Below are 21,791 nucleotides of genomic sequence, written 5' to 3'. Positions count from 1 at the left end.
AGCGGCAGACATTCCCTCTCGGCCTGTCAGAAGCCCAGTCTTCAAGTACTGCCCACCCTGGCCCCAGTCATACTCACTCTCCACTTATGCCATGCGTGCTTGATGACTGTGGCAGCTATGTGTAACCTTCTGATGTGTTTCCGAGTTAACCAGGACCGAAAAGCTAAGCAAACAGCAGACATCAAAACCATTAGAACTATTAGTTGCGTGGCCAGCACCAGAGGGAAGTATGAAATCTGTTCTTCTAGTGACACACTCTGTCAACACAAAAGTCGTTCCTGAGGGGCTGGAAAGATGGCTCTGTGGTTAAGAGCACTTACTGCTCTTGCAGAACACCCAGATTTGGTTCCCAGCACCCACATGGTGGTTCACACTCTCTTGACTCCAGTTCCAAGAGATCTGACTCTCACTTCTGGCCTCCAAGGGCAGCTGCATGCATAAGGTAACACAGTCTTACACGCACATATAGGCCCCCTACCCCCTGCCTCCTGACATGGGAGTAAATCTTTTTTTTTTTTTTTTTTCTTTTCTATTTTTCGGAGCTGGGGACCGAACCCAGGGCCTTGCGCTTGGTAGGCAAGCGCTCTACCACTGAGCTAAATCCCCAACCCTGGGAGTAAATCTTAAAAAATGCAACACTGTTCAGTCTTGCAGATACCCACACACTGAAGGGCCATCGGGAGCTCTCACTGCCAAGGGCCCATCTCAGGCTCAGTCCACAGCAGTGCCTAAGGAAGAGGAATCTGGGTTATCTGTGCCTTTACAACCTTTCGTTTGTGTAGATTTGTACCTCTGTGGTATAGCTCTTGCCTAGCATGACTGAAGCCCTGGGTTTGACTTGTGGCATTGCAAAAAAACAAATTCATATTGTTTTCTTGGAGACAAGGCCTCTACGTAGTCCAGGCTGGCACCAAACGAGATCTTCCTTCTCAGGCCCCCAGTGCTGGGCTCCCAGGTGTGGCACTATACTTGGCCTTTATGAGATAAGCCTGCCAGGATGGTTGGCCACACCGCCATGGACCAGCTCACCTACCTGCCTGAATGATCACGGCCGCCCGCCTCTGCTTCTCCTGCTTTTGGAGCCGGTGTCGCCTCCAGCCACACTGGATGCAGCGGGCACACTGCTCTAGCATCTGGGCACGCCCACATTCCAGAAGCTCTAGCTGAGAGAAGGGAATCTATTGAGGTGTGTGGCCTCTCCTCCTCCTCCTCCTCCTGAGGAGGGCCTACACTCAAAGCTGTACCTGTAATTCACCCCCCAGCCAGTTTACCATGGAGTCAGTCATGAAAATCTTTGTCCTGCCACAGTATAGTGGGATTTGTGCAGTCTTAGCTGGGTCACTGGGAGTGGTTGCTGTCTGAATTAAAGCTGGCAGAGCATGGAGAATGTCCTGTAGTAGAGGCTGCAGTGTGGCCTCCTTGGCACACAGAGGCTGCTCTGGGGGTAGGAGAAAGGCTTCATTAGTCCCTGCTTTCCTGTATGCTCCGAAGCCTGAAGAAATGGACTGTGCACTCCTAGAGCTCTTTAAGCCTCTTTCTTGCAGTTCTAGATCTAGTCGTTTCTTTCTTATCCCCTTTTTTTGTGAGTAGAGATAGCCCTTGTGTCCCCCAAAGTCCTGGCTGTTTGGGGGTGTTCTGAAGCCTCCTTGGGCAGCTGGCAAGGGGAGTTGGAAGCCTGCAGAAGGGAATCCCAGGCTCCTTGGCCACTCCCTCAGCCCCACCCCTTACCCCTTCCAGTCAGTCATGTGTAGAAAAGGGAGAACACACCCAGCTATGTGATAGTCCTCCCAGACTTGCAGGGCTGCCTCCTGTGTGGGAGGATTTACCTGAGGGCTCTGACCACAGTTAGCTGCCTAGAGCCTCTCTGGAGACAGAGGCCACCAAAGCAGATGCTGGAGACGAGAGATGAGAGACATCCACAAAATGGACCAGCGCCCAGAGGGGCTTGGAAGAGAGACAGGAGAGCAAACCATGGAGAGAGGAGAAAGAAAGGGAGAGAAGGGAACGTGACACAACTCCTAAGAGGAAGAGAACTCGCTGATGGGGCCCAGAAGAGTGTGGGTTGGGGAGCAGCTGTGGTTGGGCTGAGATCTGTCCTTGGGTCTGTCCCTCCACCTTTCCTTAACATTTCTACATTCCTAGAATGGACAGCTACACTGTCAGACAACTTCTCTCCCCAGCCTTACTCACTGCTACTGTGTGGAGTTGCTCACATCCTCTGGCTTATCTCATGCCTGAAGCTTCTGTCCAGATTATGTCATGTGCAGTGGTTGTCACGTGGTTAATCCAGTTTATCTCCTCTCGTGGGATTAGCCAAAATGCTCACCCATGTCCACCTCTCCCTGGCACCAGAGGAAGCTCTCTGCCTACACTGTTGTCAGCTAGGGTTTATTGCTCACATTATTCCAGCAACCATTAGTCTCTGAACCCTCCTCCCCAAGGATGCACAGGGAAGTCCTCCGTAACTTAGGGGTGAACAAATGATGAAAAGCAGGCCCCACTCACCAGAGGACCCTTTGGCAGGACACAGGCTCCTGAGGCCAGAGGATGTACGAGGTCGGAGTCTTGTTAGCAATTTATATCTTTCCATGAAGTTCTGGTGAGAGACCCTAGAAGCCAAAGCAGGCAAAAAGAGAATGACTTTGTCAGCCAGGTCCCTAGCTGGAACTCAAAGCCAGTGCTGCCCTGACGATCACACTGGATGAATGGAGGAGGGTGTGTTCTAGAGATGCCCAGGGTCACTCAGTGGGAAGCCTGCAGATACCATGTAAAATTGAGTTTGTGGCTGGCAAGACAAATAAAAATGCCGGTTGCCAAGCCTGACAACCTGAGTTCCATCCTGGAGACCCATCCGGTGGAAGAGGAATGGTCTTGCTAAGTGGTCCTCTGACTTCCATGTGGTGTGGTAGGCGTCCCTGGTGGCAGTGGGGTGCTCACACGCACTGAGGACAGACAACATGTGCCTGCACGGTTCTTGAAACACTCCAACTCGGGTCTCCCCAAGACTAACCCATTTTGCTAAACTGTCCTGATTCAACCATCTGCCCCAGAAAACAGCAAGTTCTCTCTACAGCCTGGAAGCTGAGGCCTCACACGAGTCTGAAGAACTGTCCAGTTCTCTTTACTGTCAACTATATCTCAGTTTGCCCCATTGCTCCCAGTTTTCACAGCTAATCCTGCTCCATGATATCAGCAACAGCCTCCTCACTCAACTTCCGTCTATCCTAACCCTGCACCCGCCCTCCAGTGAGCAGACAAGGATTCTCTGAGAATACAAGATACTGCCACTCCCTTCTCACACCAGCAGCTTCCAGTGCACTCAGAGCAACTGTGACGGGTCTCGAGCCTGCTCCATCTGGCCCCTGTTCGCTTACATCCTGCTCCTTCTCGGTGGCCCAGTCCCCTGGTACCTCACTATGGCTTTTCTCTGTTCTAAGTCTCCCTGGCGGGCCCTTTCCTTTTCTCTGGGCCTACACGGATAACCAGCCCGTGGATTCTCCCTGCATGCCAGCAACAAATTCTGTTTCTCAGCACTAGTTGTACTTACACTTGTGTGTAGGTGTGTTATCTGCGTTAAGTGTGTGCATGCCTGCACAGGTGAAGGCTTTAATTTGACAATGGAAGCCTTTCTCTCTAGCTCTCAATTTTTTTGAGAGAGAGTTTCTTATTGAGCCTGCAGCTCACTGACTGGTTGGTTACACTGGCTGGCCAGTAGACCCATGAAATTCTGTGTCCATCTCCCAGAACTGGGACTACAATGCTTATTGCCATACCTAGCTTAAATAACATGGACCGTGGAGACCCAGACTTCGGTCCCAGCAAGCTCTTTACCCATGAGCCATTTCCCCAGACCCTTTTAAAATTTGTTTACTGATTCTTTAAAAAATTGGCTTTGTAAATTAAAAACATTATATATATGAGAGTTTTGCCGGCGTATATGTCTGTGTAACATGTGCATGCCTGGTGACTGTGGAGGCCAGAGGAAGGATTCCGATGCCCTGGAACTGGAATTAATAGATGACTGTTAGCTGCTATGTGCATGCTGGGAATTGAACTCCAGTCTTTCTGGAGAGTAGCCAGTGCGCCAAACCCTAGACCCTTAAAAAAGATGTATTTATATTCTACTTAATTACATCTGTGTGGAGTGGGTGGGTGGGTGTGGGTCTGTACCTGTAAGTGCTGACACCCATGAAGCCCGAGGGGTCGTTGGAGCTGGACTCTCAGGCAGTGTGATCTGCCCTGTGTGGATGCTGGGAACCAAACTTGGGTCCTCTGTAAGAGTAGTTTGTACTCTGAACCTCAGAGTCATCGATCTCTCTAGCACCCACCCAGCCCTTTTGTTGATTTTTGAATCATTCTTACGTGATTCACTAGGGTCTCCCACTCTATCTCAGTCTGGCCTCAAACTCGCTATATAGCCCAGGCTTGCCTTAATGTTGATCTTCCTGTCTCGTTTGGAGTGCTGAGATCATAGGTGTGCACTACCGTGTCTGGCTCATACTTAATGTTCTTGTTTCCATGGGAGTGTAGTCCTACCAGGGCAGAGATTATAGAGTGACAGAGTAAATGTACAGGTGCTATCCCTTGCCTTCCAGGTAGACTGCCACACACCTGCCATCCGAACACCTGCCATCCACACACCTGCCATCCACACACCTGCCATCCACACACCTGCCATTCTCCTAATTCCCACCTCCCAGTCTGTCCCAAGTTCTGAGTGCCACCAGGCTTTGGTCCTACAGCAATGTGGCTTACTTACCGGATGGGAAAGCCAGCAGCACTGATGTGGATGGTCTCCACAAGACCACAGGCCTCTAACTGGTTCAGGACCTATATGGGTGGGGAGAGAAAGCAAGTACGGGCCAGGAACGTCATTTCTTCTGCCTCTCTCGTCCTGACCTTTACCGACAGGCAGAATTGGCTGATGGAGATATCTGTCTCTGTGGGAATCATGAGAAACCGAGAGGGCCTGATAATCTCTGCTAAATAGGTCCTGGTGAAGCTGCAAAGGTCCTGTCTGGTACCTGGCTCTTCCTATAGCTAAGGCTCACAAAAACAGACGCAGGCCTGGTTCTGTCTCTCACATCCGCAGGACTGACACCGCTTCACAATACAGAACTGCCTGTTCTCTTCCTGCATCAGAGTTGCTCGAGCAAAAACGGTTGTGTTTGATTTGAACCCAAACTTCACCAAGTCATCTTTGGCTACACAGGCACATTTAGCAGGTGACTGTGGGACATTCTTCAGTGCTGTCCAGAACTCACATATCATCTATTATTCTCTCAGAACCTGAAATCCTGAGGAATGATTTAATGTAAACTGGAAAATGAGACTGACAGTCCAGAGATAGCCATACTTCATGGACTGTGCAGATATTGAACAAATCAGAAAACACCATTACCTTGAGCAGTTTCAAGTCTCTTGTCAGGGATGGGCTAGGTGAGCAGGGAGCCAGATACTCTAGCATCCCCGTGTGCCACCTTGGTCAGACTTTGGTGGAGTGTACAGACCATACAGCCACTGGTGACTACCCTGTCAGAGCAGGGAAATAAGCCCGTCCTTAATGTGAGGCCCAGCCTAAGAGACTGCCGGTGAGCATCCCATCTGGAGATGCTCTCCTCGTTATTCTTGGTGAGAGGTAGCGGTAGCTCAGGGTTAGTTACCTCTTCCTGGAGGAAAGTCTGCGGCTGACTCTGGCTGTTGGGCTTGATGCAGCGAATGTAGTGGGGGGTTGTTTTATGCAGGACCTGCAGGAGCTGTTCCAGTGAGGCCTGAAGACACAAGAATCTGGGGTTAGGACTGGGGCAGCTCAAGGTCCTAAGCTAGATGCTAGTTAGTGATGGTGTTGTATCTTTGGAGGCCCTCCCAGCCTTGAGATCAGGCTCACATATACCCTGGTGATGACTGGAAGTTTTTAAAGAATGTGTGCAAAGCACCCTTACTTCACACCCTTTATTTATCAAGGATGCTTCTGGACCAGTGACTCTTACTGACTTAGCCTCTGGTCTGGGGCTTTCCCTGTCCTCTCTTCCCCAGGATCATTTTCCTACAGAACAGCTTCACACCACCCCTGCTGTTCCATTATTAAGCCTGCTCCATGTGCCAACTGGATGTGACTCAGACATCGCTTAGCTCAGCCTAATGACACACAGGCTGTGTGGGAGCTCTTGGTAGTGTCTGAGGCTCTGGCTGTAGCACGCTCATCAGACAGTAAACTTGGTAGTATAGTGGGGGCTAGCATTTGAACAGAAGAAATGAAAAAAGGGACAGGGTAGGTGAAAACACTGTTGAAGGGCAGTGGTCAGGAAACCCCAGGAAGGTGAGCAGCTTGAACAAGTTTCACATGTTATCACATGACCACATAAACCAAGGGATGTGGTAGTTTGGTCTAGCCAAGCACAGGGTTTAAACAGGGCAGTCACAGCTCCATATAGTGTTACTCTCCTATGATTACCCCATCAGCAGAGGCTGAGAGTCGCCACATTAGACCTTATCCTTACACCCGGTGATGTCTTGTCTGTTCCCTGTCTTTTACACTGAAGCATAAACTTGATGAGACAGGGACCATTTCTGCATCGCACATCACTGCTCCCCAGTAAACAGCCCCAGTCTGAGGAACACTCAGTAGACCATTGTATGGAGCACTTCATGTCAGCACCACTAGACCCACCTTGAACTTGGACACCACAGTCAATGCAGGAGCCCTGCTCTGGCCAGACAGCTCCTCCTGGGTCTTCTCTTCAGGGTTAGCAGGAAACAGCATCATGAGCAGGGGGTCTTGGGATTGCTGCAGGAGCCCAGTCAGCTCAGGGGGAACAGGGTCCTATTGGGAAGGGCAAGGGTGGCAGAGAGGTGAGCTGCTTCCTAGTGCTGGCTACCCGTCCCCAAGTACTGGGCTTCCTGGGAGGGCAGGCTAGAATCCCAAGAAGACTGGGCCTGCTGGCCAAGAAGACATGGACAGCATGGACCACTTCACGGCAGGTCAGGATGGATTAGCAAAGATCTTAGGCAGGGCTCAAGAGACGAGCCTGGATTTTGAGGAGAGGACACTGAGGAGAAAGAGGATGCCCTATAGGAACTACTTTGTACATGCAGCAGTGACTCAGCTTTCTTACCCAGGAGCTATATATATGCTGTGGCCCAGGCTTACCTTGTTCTTTTCCACTAGGCCCGCTGTGCAGTACCGTACAGGTCCTGCGAAATGCATCACCACAAAGCTGGGCTCCCGGCTGAGCTTGTTATGGCCCAGGCAGGGCCTGCCTGCCAGCGTGCTCTCAATGCGTGTCTGTAGTTGTGCTGCACTGCTCGGACGGTTAAGGCGGCATTCCTATAGGATGGGAGTGGGCAAGCATCACAATGATGAGGTCTTCCCACACCTTCAGCATCCTTGGTGTCTGGACCCATGGTAGCAGAGTTGTAACACAAGCATTATAGCAACTCCAGGGAAAGCACAGGGATTAGCACAATAATTTGTAGATGGGGGAGAGAGATGGACAAAAGAGCACACAAAATAATCACCAAGGCACCAGAAAAGCCAAGAGTCTAACTCTGTTGCTTGGCTCACTGGCTTAACCTCCTTACCTCATTTATGAGGGAACAGATGCTGATGGGGCTCCCTTCGAGGAGATCTAAACAGGTCTGGTTGTCCTGGTAGTTGACAAATGACCACTCCAGGCCCTCAACTTCATATTCCTCCTAGGAGCAGGGATGAGAGAAAGCAAGTTCCAGTATAGCATTAAGGATATATACAAGAGTATATTAAAACACCTCCTTACATACAGTTGTTATTTATCAATAAAACAAGGAACAAAGGTGCCTCCAGGATGACTTGCCTTGACCTATTCCTCACCTGCTGGGCCCTGAGGTAGTGAGCCACGAAGTGCTGCTGTAGCTTCTCATTGGCATAATTGATGCACAACTGTTCCAGACTGTTGTCAGGAAATGACTCAAACCCGTACACATCTAGCAGACCTGGGAAGAGAGGAGAGAGCCATGGGGCTACCACATGGTGGCTGGCCCCTTGCTGAGGCCTCAGTCTTGGGATGAGGTTGGGTGATGACAATCAGCTACTCCCACAAGCCACTTATGTAGGTCCCAGGACTTCTTCCCTCCCCCATACCACATCAGAGCGAGTAGAAAGCCAAAAATCTGAATGAAGGGCAGCCAGGCATTAGCCCACTTTCAAATCTAAATCCCCACAGGCTTTCCCTTGTGGATACAAGTCCTGTTTTTTGTGTGATACTGGGGATGTTCTCTGTATCAACCTTGTTCAGAGGACCTTATCTCAGCAGCCTAGCTGATGCCCACCTCTTTAAGCAAACTGTGTTGGCTTTAATTTCTCCCTATTTGACTCATCCAACCCAAAATTACAATACTGCCCTCAACTGTGTCTGACTACCTTCCTGGGACTGGAGCTAAGTATCTAGGAGAAAAAGGACCATTAGGGATAAGACATAAACTGGTCTGAGAGCCACGGACATGTCATATGTGGGCAATCAAACAGAAATATCACCAAACTCCTGGATGGACAGATGGAAGGACGGACGGACAGACGGATGGATGGATGGATGGATGGATGGATGGATGGATGGGGACAGTAGTAGAGAGAGGAAAGGGGCTGCTCACAGGTACCCAAGTGACCCAGGACCCTTCCTCCACCCAGGGTCCATCTGCTTATTTTCTGGAGTGTTTCCGGCAGGGTAAGCCCTGTTACCTATGAAGGCAGTCCATGAGCTGAAGTCTGCACAGATGCTGCTGTTGATCACAGATACCAGCCAGTCGAATAGCCTGTTGATGGGAAAGCATAGGATGTGGTGAAATTGCCCTTCCAGGGGGTACCACATGCTAAAAGGCCCTGAGTTCTGAACATGCCAGACCAAAGGCTAAGTCCTCTTGTTTCTGGCTTGTGCAATTTTGACCTACTGCAGAGGCAGGCTCTGGGCATTTACATTTCCAGGTATACACAGATCTAATCTGTCAGGCAGGGTGTAGGTCTGCATCAGTCATGTGACCCACTGCCACCTAAGGCCCTGCCTAGAAGATGTAGGCAAGTCCCAGTTGTGTTTGTAAGAAGCTGAGTACACTGAATGGCCCCAGAACATGCTTACAGAGCTGCCACATTCTTCTCAAGCCTGCACAAGGGGGCCAAATCACAATAATAATGGCACACCCTACTCTGAAATTGTTGCTGGCCCCGAGAAAATGAGACCGCTCTACAAGGTGATACCAAGCACAGGACTGTTCAACAGACCCCTTTCCTACACATTGCCTTCCCCATTTTCCCCATTTTGGAAACAGGGCCTACATATAGACTCTAGTATAGAACTAGCAACCTCTACTTCAGCCTAAAATGTGCTGGGTTTAGAGGTGGCTGCTATGCCTTAGTTTCTCTTAAGGCATACTTAAGTAATCTCTCTCTTTTTTTAAAAAAATATTTATTTATTTATTATGTATACATAATACAGCTTTCTATCTGCATGTGTGCCTGCAGGCCAGAAGATGACCCCAGATCTCATTATAGATGTTTGTGAGCTACCATGTGGTTGCTGGGAATTGAACTCAGGACCTCTGGAAGAACAGTCAGTGCTCTTAACCGCTGAGCCATCTCTCCAGCCCGTGTAAAATGCTCTTTAGCTAGAAGCTTGTTCTAAATTTCCATTGTGTAGCTTTAGAGTTACTTAAAAATCCTTTGGCTGCTGGGTGTAGTTGCACTCACCTTTAATTACAGCACTGACAGTGAGGTCCAGGCCAGCCAGAGTTACACAGTGAGACCCTGTCTTAAAATAACCCAAAATACAAAACCCCCACAACTTCTGACCTAAAACCTGCTTTGAGGCAGAAGTACCTGTCTCTAGTTGGCATGGGCTTAGAAGACCTTAGATTCCTGGCTCTGAACAGGGTTGTCCAAGATCTCACATACCTATATAAACACCGGCTGTCATAATCTCAGGGGAGCCTGAGCTCCTGAGAGCCTTTACAGGGTACTCTGAGGGTTCTCAGAACTCAAGATGACACAGTATTTGACCACATGGTCAGAGGACGGAGGTGCCTATGTCATGTCCCAAGAAAGGTGAGGACCACCTTCCCTGCTGCACTGGGCTCCAGCTTCTTATATGGGGCACTGACTGGGAACTGAGCTTCTGGCTCCACTACCATCTCTCTAACTGCCCGGATGAAGGGTACGGTGACAGAGGAGCCCATCTACTACTCAGCAGTCTGAGCTTGGACCTGTAAAGGTGGAGATCGCCTTTGGAGCAGCTTCTCCATTCAGTACAGGCAGAGCCCAAGGCAGTGTTAGGGCAAACGTGGAAGCCGTGCCCTGCATCTCCTGGGAGCCCAGCAACTGGTCTGTGTCCTCCAGCCTCCTCCACTTTGGACCTATATCTACTGCCTGACAATGTGTGGTCCAATCCCAGACAGGCTAAGAAGCTATGGGGAAGTGAAGGCCCAGAGTAAATCACTCACCGTGCATAGATCAGTTTGGCCAGACAGTCTCTGCGTGTGTCACACTCAGCTCTGGAGCAGGGCTTCTGGAACACCTGCTGCTGCTTGCCTGCCTTGATGGTTCGAATCTGCATGCTCTCCAGCAGCATGTTGTCTGGGAGCTGCAGCAGCAAGGCTGAGGTCCTGACAGAGCCTGGGAGAGGAGAGTCCTCCTTAGGCAAACACCCTCACTGGAACCGAGTGGACGGACGGAGGAAACACAGGTTCTGATGGATGAAGAGGCTTGCCCAAGGCCTCCTTATGTGGCAGAGGCAGGACTTGAAGTCACAGTGTTACAGTTGGACAAATCACTTTCCAAGCCACCTGACTCTGATTGTTAGAGACAACACTGTTGGCTTCATCAGAGGCTCAGGATAAAATTATCCATGGTGGGCCCTACAGCAGACGGTTTAATCAAGGGTTTAATCACCCTTTAATTTCCCACTGCAGTCCACTAACACTAGTCATTCCTGCCAGGTGCATTTCCCATCCTCTTCTCTCACCCTTGGTACCATCCATCAGTTGGCAGGGCTGGGCTTCATCCTCTGAGTCAACGAAGTGGACATTGCCAAGGTGCAGTAGTCCAGCTAGGACCTGAAGGGCGGAAAGGACAGTCAGGAAGCGGGGGCTTGACCTGATCAAGAAGGTGAGTCCTTATGCTGATATCACAACAGAAGGGAGCTCCCGATGACTGCCCCTTCTATTTCTGTCAGACATGATTTTGTATGGTTGAGATCCCACACAATCTCATCAGCATTCTGTGAGGACATACCATGAGGGTGCCCATAACAGAGTTAGGAGGTTAATGTCAGCCTAGGAGAGAGGTGAGATTAGCAGACGTCTAGGCAGCAGGACTTCAGAGAACTTCCAGAGCAACCAGCAGGGCCTGCCTCCATCCATCCTCTGTCCCACTGCTTGCTCTTCAGAACAGTCCGCACAGGAGTACTGCTTCTGTTAGTTACTGGCCGAGGCATTTCTGCCTGATGGGGCTTAGCCATGGTTTCCTGGGCCCTTCCTCAGCATTGCTGGGCTGTGATAGTCCAGCCTAGAGGAGGAGCTGACATCCTGGTGTTGGCTGTAGGTGCCACCCTTCTGCCTGTGCCTTCAGTGACCTATACAGGCAACTTCCAAGAAGATGGCAAGGAGAACCCTTGGAAGAACCAGTAACCTTGGAACCCCTGGACCTCATACTAAGAGAACAGAGCCTCTCCTGCCATTGCTGTCTGGTCCCAAGACAGATTATCTCTATATGCTACTGGTCTTTTGGTCCCAAACTACCAGGACAGTATGGCTGGGGCACATCTTCAGTGGAATGGATGAGTCTGGCAGTGGGAGACCACCTTTCTGATCAGGGTGTCTTCCCTGCCATGTAAGTATGTCACTTCCTCTGGCCTGTCTCCATGGACTGCCCTTTATCTCAGCGTCCATACTGGGAATGGCACTTTAGCTTCTTAAACACCCTGTGGAGGCCATCAGTATCCTCTTCCTGCAATGGCTTCCCTGTCCCTGTCCCCAGCCTACCCTATACATTACAACTGGTGGCTTTAGGGGATGAGAAAGTGAGGAAAGCAGTTGGCCTTCAGCAAAGGCAGATGAGGCCAGCTGTCTGGGTTCCCAGAGGGAGAAGGAGAGGCAGAGGACAGGGTCAGGGAAGAGGTGGGCATTTGGAATGACAACTCCTGAAACCAACTTTGTCACTTAGTGATGCCTTAGGTTTCTCTACCTCTGCTTTTCTCAAGTATAAAATGGAAATAATCTTTATGTTCAAGAGACTGTTGATAAAACCAAGTGAGCTAAGAGGTGTGAATAATTTTTTTTTCTTTTTTCTTTTTCTCGGAGCTGGGGACCAAACCCAGGGCCTTGCGCTTGCTAGGCAAGCGCTCTACCACTGAGCTAAATCCCCAACCCCATGAATAATTTTTAAGCTTTAAAGTGTTAGACAGCAGGAAAAGATTCTTCATTCTTGTCATGGTAATAAAACCCGCCCTGAGGTGCTTGTGTTTTGAGCTTGTGGGTCACTGCACCATGTTAATTACTAAAGGACTACATGATGTGTCACCGTCTTATGACCCAGTCCAGAGTGGCAGCCAGCTCCTTGGATATGGTACAATAGGGCCTGAAGTCCTAGGCGCTCATGGCAATAGAGTCCCAAGTCCAGGGACAATCCATGGAAAGGGCTATGGTCACCTCTGAGTGTAAGTAGCATGGCTTTTCTTCTGACCTTAAAGATGTTGTTCTGGGTGGGGGTGTCGATGCCCAGATGGAGCATGGCCTCTCTGGTCACCTCGAAACAATCCTCTGAAAAGAATCCATGTCACAGCCCAGTGGTCAGCAGGGTCAGTGGGGGAAAGGAGACAGGCCCTGGGTAGAATGGGTAGGGCTTTGGGGCAGTCTAGGGAAGCTTCTCCTACCTTCCAGACTGCTTTCTGGATTGGGTAGCCAGGAGAAGGCAGTTCCCTCAGGGAGGCACCACTGGAGCCTTTCTTCCTTGGTGGCTCCTTTGCAAATCTGCGGGAAGGGGCGTACAGGGGGCTGAGCAGGGCTGGGGAGCTCTGCAAGCCTGGGGTTAGAATGAGGAGCAAGAACTGGCAGCAACACTGAAAGTCTGAGCACAGAGCACGGGGTAAAAGGAACATCTCTGGGATGTCTCCAGCCTCAGTGAGAAACCATCTTCCTGGAAGGCTGGCGGTCTGATGCAGAATACATGACTCTCGCAGGGGAGCCCTTATCTCAATTAGGGAAGTGTATATCCTCCCCAAAAGAAGCTGCTTCTGGGTGCCAGGGGCCCTAGCAATGCCCTGAAGAAGCCCAGTTCAGGGAAGGAATAATTCCAGAGCAGCCCTCATGTTGTGGTGGGAAAGTGCCTCTCCTAAGGTGTCCTCAGGTTAGTGTGGGTAGTGTAACTTCTACTTAGACAGAGCCCTGCTCAAGGACCTTCTGTCTGATAGAGGAAGCGAAACATGCCCTGGGGCCCAAACTGCTTGGTGAGCAGCTCTGCTGAGAGCAAACCAAGGGGCCAGGTATGGAGAGTGCTTGGGCTAGAGGGACAGCCTTGCATGTGACACAGACCTGGTAGAAGATGTGGAAGTTCCTCTCACTGGCGGCCTGACAGGCCACACGGGTTTTCTCTAGGAGGTAGGTCTGGACTGCAGCTCCTGTCATCTGTTGGGCTCTGGTGGAGAAGCAGGGCCCGTTATTACTATCCCTTCATCCCACAGCCATTTATTAGGACTCTGTCTCAGACAACACTATTCCGAATGTCTTTGAGTGGGACATTCTCTTGTGTGTAGCTCACGTAGGCATGACAATCACCTGTGAGCCAATGCCCTAGCTTCTGGCTCGAGGTTTTATTCCAAAGAGGCATTTAACAAGAAATTTCTGAGCACAAGAAGCCATCATGAGTGCACAGCCCATAAGAACACTATAGCTCAAGGTCACAGTTGATTTCCTAGGTTAAAAACAGGACACCTCCAGAGTCCACTGAGTTCGAGAAACCCACAGATACAGCAGGTAAGCTCTGAGGATTGTTGCCCATGGTGACCCGGGTGGGTGGCTACCCAGTTGCTTCCGGTCCCCATCTCTGCTGTCCCATTTGCTGAATGGCAGTAACTATTACCTGTTCAGCTGGAGCTGGATGAACTTCCCAAAGCGACTGCTGTTGTTATTCCTCAGTGTGCATGCGTTCCCTAGAGATCACATCGGTGGTTAGACCACTCCCCAGGCTTGCAGGATTTTCACAAGCTGCTGTGGCCATGTCCCTGTCTCTTATTGCCCTGTCACCTAAAGGCCCCTTTGCTGATTTCTACGCCATGGGGGTCAGGATTAAGGAATGGGCACATGGGCTTTGGCAAATGGGTTCTGAACCAGGGACAGGAATGAACAAGCCTAGGTGGTCAGGGCTGATTTTTTCTTTTATGTGTATGAGTGTTTTGTCTGCATTCATGTATGTGTACCACATATGTGCCTGGTACCTGCAAGAGGTCAGAAGAGGTGGTCAAGCCCTTGGAACTAGAGTTATGGGATGGCTGTGAGCCATCATGTGGATGCTGGGAACTGAAGTTAGGTCCTCTCCAAGAGCAATCAATGCTTTTAACCACTGAGTTCTCTCTCTAGCCCCAATCAAGGAAGCAGTGAAAGCAAGGTGCTGCTATTGGTTTTAGACACAGACGCAGCACGTGGACTCCAGGCCCAACATAGACACTGAAAGGTACACCACCATAAGCCAGGGTGTCACTGCACACTCCTTTAATCAGGGCCAGAGGCTGGCAGACATCTGTGAGTGTGAGGACAGCCTGGTCTTCATAATGAGTTCTAGGATAGCCAGCCAGAGCTAGATAGTGGGGGAAAAACAAAAAAATCCCAAACAAACCAAAACAACCCCCTTCCCCTAAAAAACAACAACAAAACCAAAAAACCAAAAAATCTCCCAAACAACACCCCCACACAAGCCATGCCACCTCTGACAAATGTCCTTCTTTTGGAACATTAGGAAACTCAACAGAAAGGTAAGATTTAGACTAGATGAGTTGAGGCACTTTCTATCTGTTCTAGATGTGCCAGATGGCACCAGCTCGATCCAGAAAGGGGCCTCGCAGATGCTAGGCTCTAGCACTAAGCTGTATCCCGGGTGTATAGTAGCACCTTTAATAGACAGAAGCTGAGGGAATCCAGGAAGAAGTTGGAACCTAGATAGTGAAAGAGTCATTCTCCAACCCAGAGAGAGGTCTTAAAGTTCTCTCTCTCCGGGAAGGCGGTGGGGCCCAGAGGAAATGGGACTGGAGTACAGCAGAGGACACTGAGCTCACCAAAAGCTTCCATGACAGGGTTGGAGTTCAGGATCCGCTCTTCAATCCGCTCTGCCATCTTGTGGTTCTCACAGGAAGTAGGTGAGGCAGCCACCACAGCATAGAACTTCATCAGGCATCGGGATGTCCATGTCTGTAGCAAAAACAGCCATGCGGGTAGAATCTTCATTCTTATTCCCTCCTGCTACAAGCCCCAAGAGAGAGATGCCCACCAGAGTGTTCTATCCATCAAATGTTGCTGCCTGCACACATGCATGGCTGCTGAATTCAGCTGTGCCTTGGGCAATGCACTTCCTACCTCTGAAGTGGGGGTGCACACCTCTGCTTCTCTCAGCTCAGAAGATGCTCTAAGGAAAGAGGCTGGAGTGCTTGAGGGACACCCCACACCCCAAGCGCAGACCTGGTAGGCTACCTCTGAGGTCTCACTGCTATTAGTGATTCTTTTATAGGAGGCCTTCTGTGCATCTGCTCACAGACCCTGGAGAAATTAATAACTAGTTTATGAATCTATTTTTAATCTTATTTATTTACCTTTAGGACAGGCTATCACTATGTAGTCCTTGCCAGCCTAGAACTTTCTTTGTAGATCAGGCTGGCCTTGAGGTCACAGAAATCTTCCCACTTTTGACTCCCCAGTGCTCACTCTCCATGCTGAGCTACATCCATCCCCCTGCTCCCAATACCAGGTTTCTCTGTGTAGCCCTGGATGCCCAGGAACTCACTCTAGACCAGGCTAGGCTGGGACTCAGGAGACGGAGTGCCTCTGCCTCCTGAGTGCTGGGATTAAAGGTGTGCCCTACCCTGCGCCTGCCTTGCTACATCTATTTTTTAACCGATGGAACAAAATAGAAAAACGATAGAAAAAAGCCAAACCTAGATCTTTTCAACTTTATTTTCATAAAACCTACTATTGGCTGAGCATGTGGCGCGTGAATTTAATCCCAAATCCCCAGAAGCAAAGATAGGTGGACTTCTGTGAGGGCCAGCCTGGTCTACAGAGTGAATTCCAGGTCAGTCAGGGATGCACAGAGAGACTCTACTTCAATAAAAAACAAACAAACAAACAAATCAACAAAAAACAACCTACTAAATGACATTGCTCTATTTTAAAGTCAATCTAATAAAATGTATACTCTTTGGTTTTAATCAGCCAAAATGAGATATAGTTCTTAAATATCTAAAACTCTGTCCTTTTGTCTCCTTAGAGATTATAAATGTGCACCACAATATTAAAAGAATAGATTGGGACTGGAGAGATGGCTCAGTGGTTAAGAGCACTGACTGCTCTTCCAGAGGTCCTGAGTTCAATTCCCAGCAACCACATGGTGGCTCACAGCCATCTGTAATGGGATCTGTAATGCCCTCTTCTAGTGTGTCTGAAGACAGTGACAGTGTACTCATATACATAAAATAAATAATTAAAAAAATAAAAGAATAAAAGAATAGAGTTGGATCTTTCCATGTTCACTTTGTGTCCTATCACCTTGATAAGTTACTCTACAACTTTTCCCCTGATTTTTTTTTTTCTTTTTTTAGACAAGTTCTTATGGTTCAGCCTGGCCTTGAACTCCTAGCATACCACCCTACCTCTTTTCTTAACAAATTCTTTAGGTTGGAGGTGTTCGCTTTTTTCTATTTTCTTTCAGACTTTGAGGGTTTGTAGCATTTCTTCTTTTAATGCTTGGCAGAATTCACAAATGCAAGTATCTGGGGTTGGCACTTTCTTTGCAAGAATAATATCAATTTAACTTTTTTTAAAAAAAGATTTATTTATATATACAGTATTCTAGCTGCATATATGCCTGTGTGCCAGAAGAGCGTGCCAAGATTACATCACAGATGGCTGTGACCTACATGTGGTTGGTGGGAATGGAACTCAGGACCTCTGGAAGAGCAGCCAGAGCTCTTAACCGCTGAGCCATCATCTCTCCAGCCCAACTTTTTTTATTTTTTAAAGAAAGATTAGTTTATCTAATTTTATGTGTCTATGTGTGCAGATTTTATCCATCATTTTTAAAGGCTGTGTTTGCTGGGAACGTGGCTCAGTGGTAGAGCGTTCACCTTGTGTGTATATGGGCTGCAACTCAAAACTTACACTGCAAAATAAAATCCTTGGAATTCATTTGTTTTTTTTTTTATATCATTTGTTTTCTAGCTTATTATTTCTCACTGTCTTTCTTCCACTGACTTTGGGTTTGATTAGTATATAACTTTGGTAGTGCCAAGAAATGAACTCAAGGCCCTGCGAACGCCAGACAGTTAGTCTACCACTCAGCTCTGGGCCAGCCCACTGTGCAAGCAAGCTGAGTTCTGCATTGTTTCTGTGCTTGTGGCTGAACCCAGGCAACTGGTTTTTTCCTTTTTGTTTAAGGTGTACAGTGGACGGAAATGTTACCTCCAATTAATATGCGAATAATAGGGGGACCCTATTCCCCATCCTGACTATACCTGGAAGTGGGTCTTTTATTTTAGGTTTTAATTTTATTTTATTGTGTTTACAGGTGTTTTGGTTGCAGGTGTGTCTGGTGCCCATAGAGGCAAGACAGTTAAACTATGCAAGTGAGTTCAAGGTCATTCTGGTCAACTTACTGAGACCTCATCTCAGAATTAAAAAATAAAGTACAGTCTAGGGTTTATATCATAGTTCTTTGGTAGCATGCCTGTGTAGCACATTCAGGGTCCTGGGTTTAATCTCTTGTCCAGCAAAAATCCAAAAAAAAAAAAAAAAGCCAATAAGATTGCTTAACAGGTCAAGGTTCTCAATGCCTATTCTGATGACCTGAGTTCCAGGCCTTGGATGCACACGGTGGAGAGAGAGCTGACTCCCAGAGTTGTCCTCTGGCCTCTACACATGTGCTGTGTTCAAGTGCCACCCCACCCGCAACTAGTTAAAAGTTAAAAAAATAAAACAGAAAGCAGGCCCAGCCCTTAGTCATGATGGCTACTCAGTGAAGGGTTAATGAGTTCTGCTTGTGTTGGTCTTAGGCCAGGTTCTCCCCAGTCCTATAGTACTCTGACATCAGTGTAGGCAAAAAGGACTTATAGTCCAAAGAATCCCTCATAAAGGCTGTGGGAAGGGAGAGGCAGCTGGGTGAGGCCTGAGTTGTCGGCTGTAGAAATCCTTGTTTATGCAACACCCGTCTCGCCTCCTGGGGTTCCTCTGTCTGTAAGGCCCTCTGGCCATAGCGGGAGCCTCTCACACACTGACAGCCCTAGCAGGGTTTTGAAGTCTGTCCACAGAGGTCAGGAGGGAGCATCAGATCTTCTGGAACTAGTTCCAGACGCTTATTAACCACCACACAGTTGCTGGGAACTGAACCTGATGCTCTAAGTGTAACAAAATAAAGTGTCTCACTACCTACTCCAGGCTGGTGAGTGATCTTCCTATATCACTTCCTAAGTCCCGGCATTACAGGTGTGTGCCATCATGTCAAACGACAGAGGCTCCTTCATGCTCACACGGAAATCCCATGCTGGTGCTGGCCCTCTATTCCGTTCCATTTCATAACTGAAACGACTGAGGCCTTCGACGTTACAATCCTTTCTGAGGTACTTGATCTGTTGTACGCGATGCTGGCCTCCCTGACTGCTATTTCTAGAGATTCTAGGGGCATCGCCAGTGAGAAGGTCGAAAGGGGAAAGCAACTTACCAGCATGGCAGCAGAGCTAGCAGTGGAGGCTGCCCTGGAGCCCTGCCTTCTGACTTCTGGTGTGGTGCTTGCTGACCACCGCACACAGACTCCCTGGCAGCCTACCCGTGAATGACTAGGAGGCCAATGATGCCACAGGCAATGGCCCTTGCCTTTCTGTTCACCTCACTAGGTATGAAGGACCAGATAAAAAAACTGATACTCTTACCTTTCCTGCTCCGCTCTCTCCACTGACCACAATGGATTGGTTGATCGGCTCAATCAAGCTCTTGACATTCCTGTAGGTCTGCTCACCCACTGTGAAGATGTGGGGTTTTAATTTCTGGAATATCAAATAGTCACATGAGTACTGGTTTTCAAGAGTGGGTGATCCAATGACAGCCTAGACTGGTAGGCTACCAGGAGTGGTGCTAGCATGGTTCCTCCAAAAAACACTTGCCCGGGCGCCAGAAGTTAGGCCTAACTGCAGAATACCTACGGCTGATTCATCCACCGAGGCTCTCTCATCATGGATGCAGCTAGCTTCTGGCTCTCTGTGACCTTATGCTCTTCTCTGATTTTATTTCTTAAACTAAAAAATAATTATCTTACGTGTATGGGTGTTTTGTTGCATGTATATCTGTACCACATACATACAGTGCCCTTGGAGGCCAGAATCTGATGTCAGACTCCCTGGGACTGGAGTTAAAAAGATAGCTGTGAGCCAACAGGTTGGTGTTAGGAATTGAATCCTAGTACTCTGGGAGACCAGAAAGTGCTCTTTTTTTTTAAACTTATTTTTTTTTTAAAGATTTATTTATTTTATTTATATGAGTACACTGTAGCTGTCTTCAGACGCATTAGAAGAGGCCATCAGATCTCATTACAGATGGTTGTGAGCCACCACGTGGTTGCTGGGAATTGAGCTCAGGACCTCTGGAAGAGCAGTCAGTGCTCTTAACCACTGAACTCTCTCTCTAGCCGCCCCCTTCCCGTTAAGGATGGGCAGGCTGGTCCACATGGTTAGAACCTGCTCTGTAGCTGCGGATGATAATGAGCTTTTGATTTTGCTGCTTCTACCTCCCGAGTGCCACTCTACCTGGTTCATACAGCCCTGGGGATGGAACTCAGATCCCTGTGTGGCTAGGTGAGCACCTGGCCACCAGAGCTTCCCTACGTTTTCTTTACCAGTCTGATTCTGCTGCTTATTTATTTTATCGTTTGGAAAAACATCCTTTTCACTCACCGCCTGTATTAGTTAGGATTTCTATTGCTGTGGGGAAACAGCGTGACCAAAGCAACGTGGGGTGAAAGGGTTTATTTTGCTCACACTTCTATATCAGAGTTCATCTTTGAAGGCAGTCAGAGCAGGAACTCAAGGAGGGGAGAAAAACCTCAGGGCTCTTGCAGAGGCCATAAAGGAGTGCTTGCTCATACTGCTTTTTATAACACCCAGGACCATCCAGGACCACAATAGGCGGGGCTCTCCCACATCAATCACTAATTAAGAAAATGCCGCACAGGTCTGCCCACAGCACAGTCTTATGGAGGCATTTTCTCTGCCGAGGTTCCCACCTCTGAGATGAGCCTGGCTGCTTGTGCCACGCTGTCATAAATTAGACAGCAGACTAGCGAAGAATTAGCGGGCTAACCTGAAAGATGAGCTACGTGAGGCTTGGAGGCACTGATAATAACCTGCCGCAGACCTCAGCACGTAAGGACGTCTGTGGGATTTGAATTCCAAACCAATCTTTTTTCAAGAAATACTGCCCTCAATGTGCTGACATCCGGTTGGGCAGTGAGGAAAAGGCAGGGACCATGACCTGACATTTGCCTTTGAGGAGCGGGCAGGTAGTGTGTCAGACCAGGTCAGGATAGACTTCTGTATACTCCTCTTGGATACTGCTCCTTACATAAACTGGAGGGCAGTGCCATCTGCACCATGCCTCACCAGCCCAGCCAGCAATGATCACCGACAGCTTCCCGAGAGCTGTCTGTCTTTCTCTAACTGACCTTGCTGCAGCTGCCTAGTAACTGGACTGTTAAGAGGCCTCAAGTGTTCTCTGTTTCTTTCACTTTTATCATTCCCCTGGCAGACTCTGTCCAAAGGCCCATCTCCACATGGAGTAAATTCTTCAGGTTGTGGGAGTTCTGCCCCGTGTATTCATCTTCAACCCTTTACCAATCACCTCTCACCCCAGGCTTTCTCCAGCCAGCCAGCTGGTTCTTGTCTCTTCCTGAACACATGTCATTCGCAGCCTACACCACTGCCTCCCAGCTCTCAAATAATTTATTCCTGTCTTTGTATTGTAATTTATTCTCAGTATAGAAGAACATGTGCTGACTGTCCAAAGACAATCCCTTTTATATACGCTTTTATTCTTTTCTGAAAAGATAGCTAAGGACACAATCACACCTGAAGACCCTTCATTACAGTAGTGAAACTGGTACCAATAAATCCTTTGTTTGATGTTCCTCTGTTAGGTTTCAGTCCTGATTAACTATTCGTATTGTACCTTAGTTATGTGTCCAAATTTCTGAGAGTTCTTGTTGGGCTAGGACATGGCACCAGTAGGCTTTGAATGACTGCATCACTGTTGCAGATGGAGAAGGATGGAGGGACTGCAGGGAGCCTTACCTGAGGCTGAGGTGCAGCATGGTACTCTTGCATCAGTTCTGGTGCATAGAGTTGAGGGATGTGCTTAAAGGGGTTCAGAGCTACCAAGGTACAGCCAGCATTGGTATAGAATATGTCTTCTGTGTACCGGGCCTGCAGGCACCTCAGGACTGAGGCAAAGATGGTGTTAGCAAAGTCTGGCTCAAATACAGACAGAACCCCAGACACACATCCGTTAAGCAGCCTTCCCTCTATAAT

At 48.7% G+C, this 21,791-nt stretch overlaps 2 protein-coding genes across 5 annotated transcripts in view; one reads left to right on the top strand and one right to left on the bottom strand.

Moving 5' to 3' along the window:
- The window catches only part of Pigw (phosphatidylinositol glycan anchor biosynthesis, class W), a 33,278-nt gene that overhangs the window by 2,802 nt on the left and 8,685 nt on the right, over positions 1-21,791 (top strand). The window lies entirely within an intron of this gene.
- Myo19 (myosin XIX) overlaps positions 1-21,791 on the bottom strand; it is a 29,435-nt gene that overhangs the window by 2,643 nt on the left and 5,001 nt on the right. Inside the window, exons 5-25 of one of the 4 annotated variants that reach the window (XR_015630914.1) lie at positions 21,555-21,703; positions 19,146-19,259; positions 15,288-15,420; positions 14,099-14,168; positions 13,552-13,654; positions 12,894-12,990; positions 12,704-12,780; positions 10,986-11,076; positions 10,465-10,636; positions 8,714-8,787; positions 7,850-7,971; positions 7,582-7,695; positions 7,151-7,327; positions 6,671-6,823; positions 5,664-5,771; positions 4,760-4,830; positions 2,506-2,609; positions 1,827-1,944; positions 1,272-1,438; positions 1,034-1,163; positions 78-163 (exon numbers count right to left, since the gene is read on the bottom strand). Coding sequence is in view for 2 of the 4 variants with exons in the window: in NM_001163736.1 (NP_001157208.1) it covers positions 78-163; positions 1,034-1,163; positions 1,272-1,438; positions 2,506-2,609; positions 4,760-4,830; positions 5,664-5,771; positions 6,671-6,823; positions 7,151-7,327; positions 7,582-7,695; positions 7,850-7,971; positions 8,714-8,787; positions 10,465-10,636; positions 10,986-11,076; positions 12,704-12,780; positions 12,894-12,990; positions 13,552-13,654; positions 14,099-14,168; positions 15,288-15,420; positions 19,146-19,259; positions 21,555-21,703 (2,312 nt within the window). In the remaining 2 variants the exon portion in view is untranslated. The remainder of the gene's footprint in view (positions 1-77; positions 164-1,033; positions 1,164-1,271; positions 1,439-1,826; positions 1,945-2,505; positions 2,610-4,759; positions 4,831-5,663; positions 5,772-6,670; positions 6,824-7,150; positions 7,328-7,581; positions 7,696-7,849; positions 7,972-8,713; positions 8,788-10,464; positions 10,637-10,985; positions 11,077-12,703; positions 12,781-12,893; positions 12,991-13,551; positions 13,655-14,098; positions 14,169-15,287; positions 15,421-19,145; positions 19,260-21,554; positions 21,704-21,791) is intronic. The other 3 variants (XR_015630915.1, NM_001163736.1, XM_087573707.1) reach the window with 3 other exon arrangements.

This window comes from Rattus norvegicus, chromosome 10 (assembly GCF_021556685.1).
Source record: "Rattus norvegicus strain SHRSP/BbbUtx chromosome 10, alternate assembly SHRSP_T2T, whole genome shotgun sequence".
NCBI lineage: Eukaryota > Metazoa > Chordata > Mammalia > Rodentia > Muridae > Rattus > Rattus norvegicus.
This window is presented reverse-complemented; position numbering and strand designations above follow the sequence as displayed.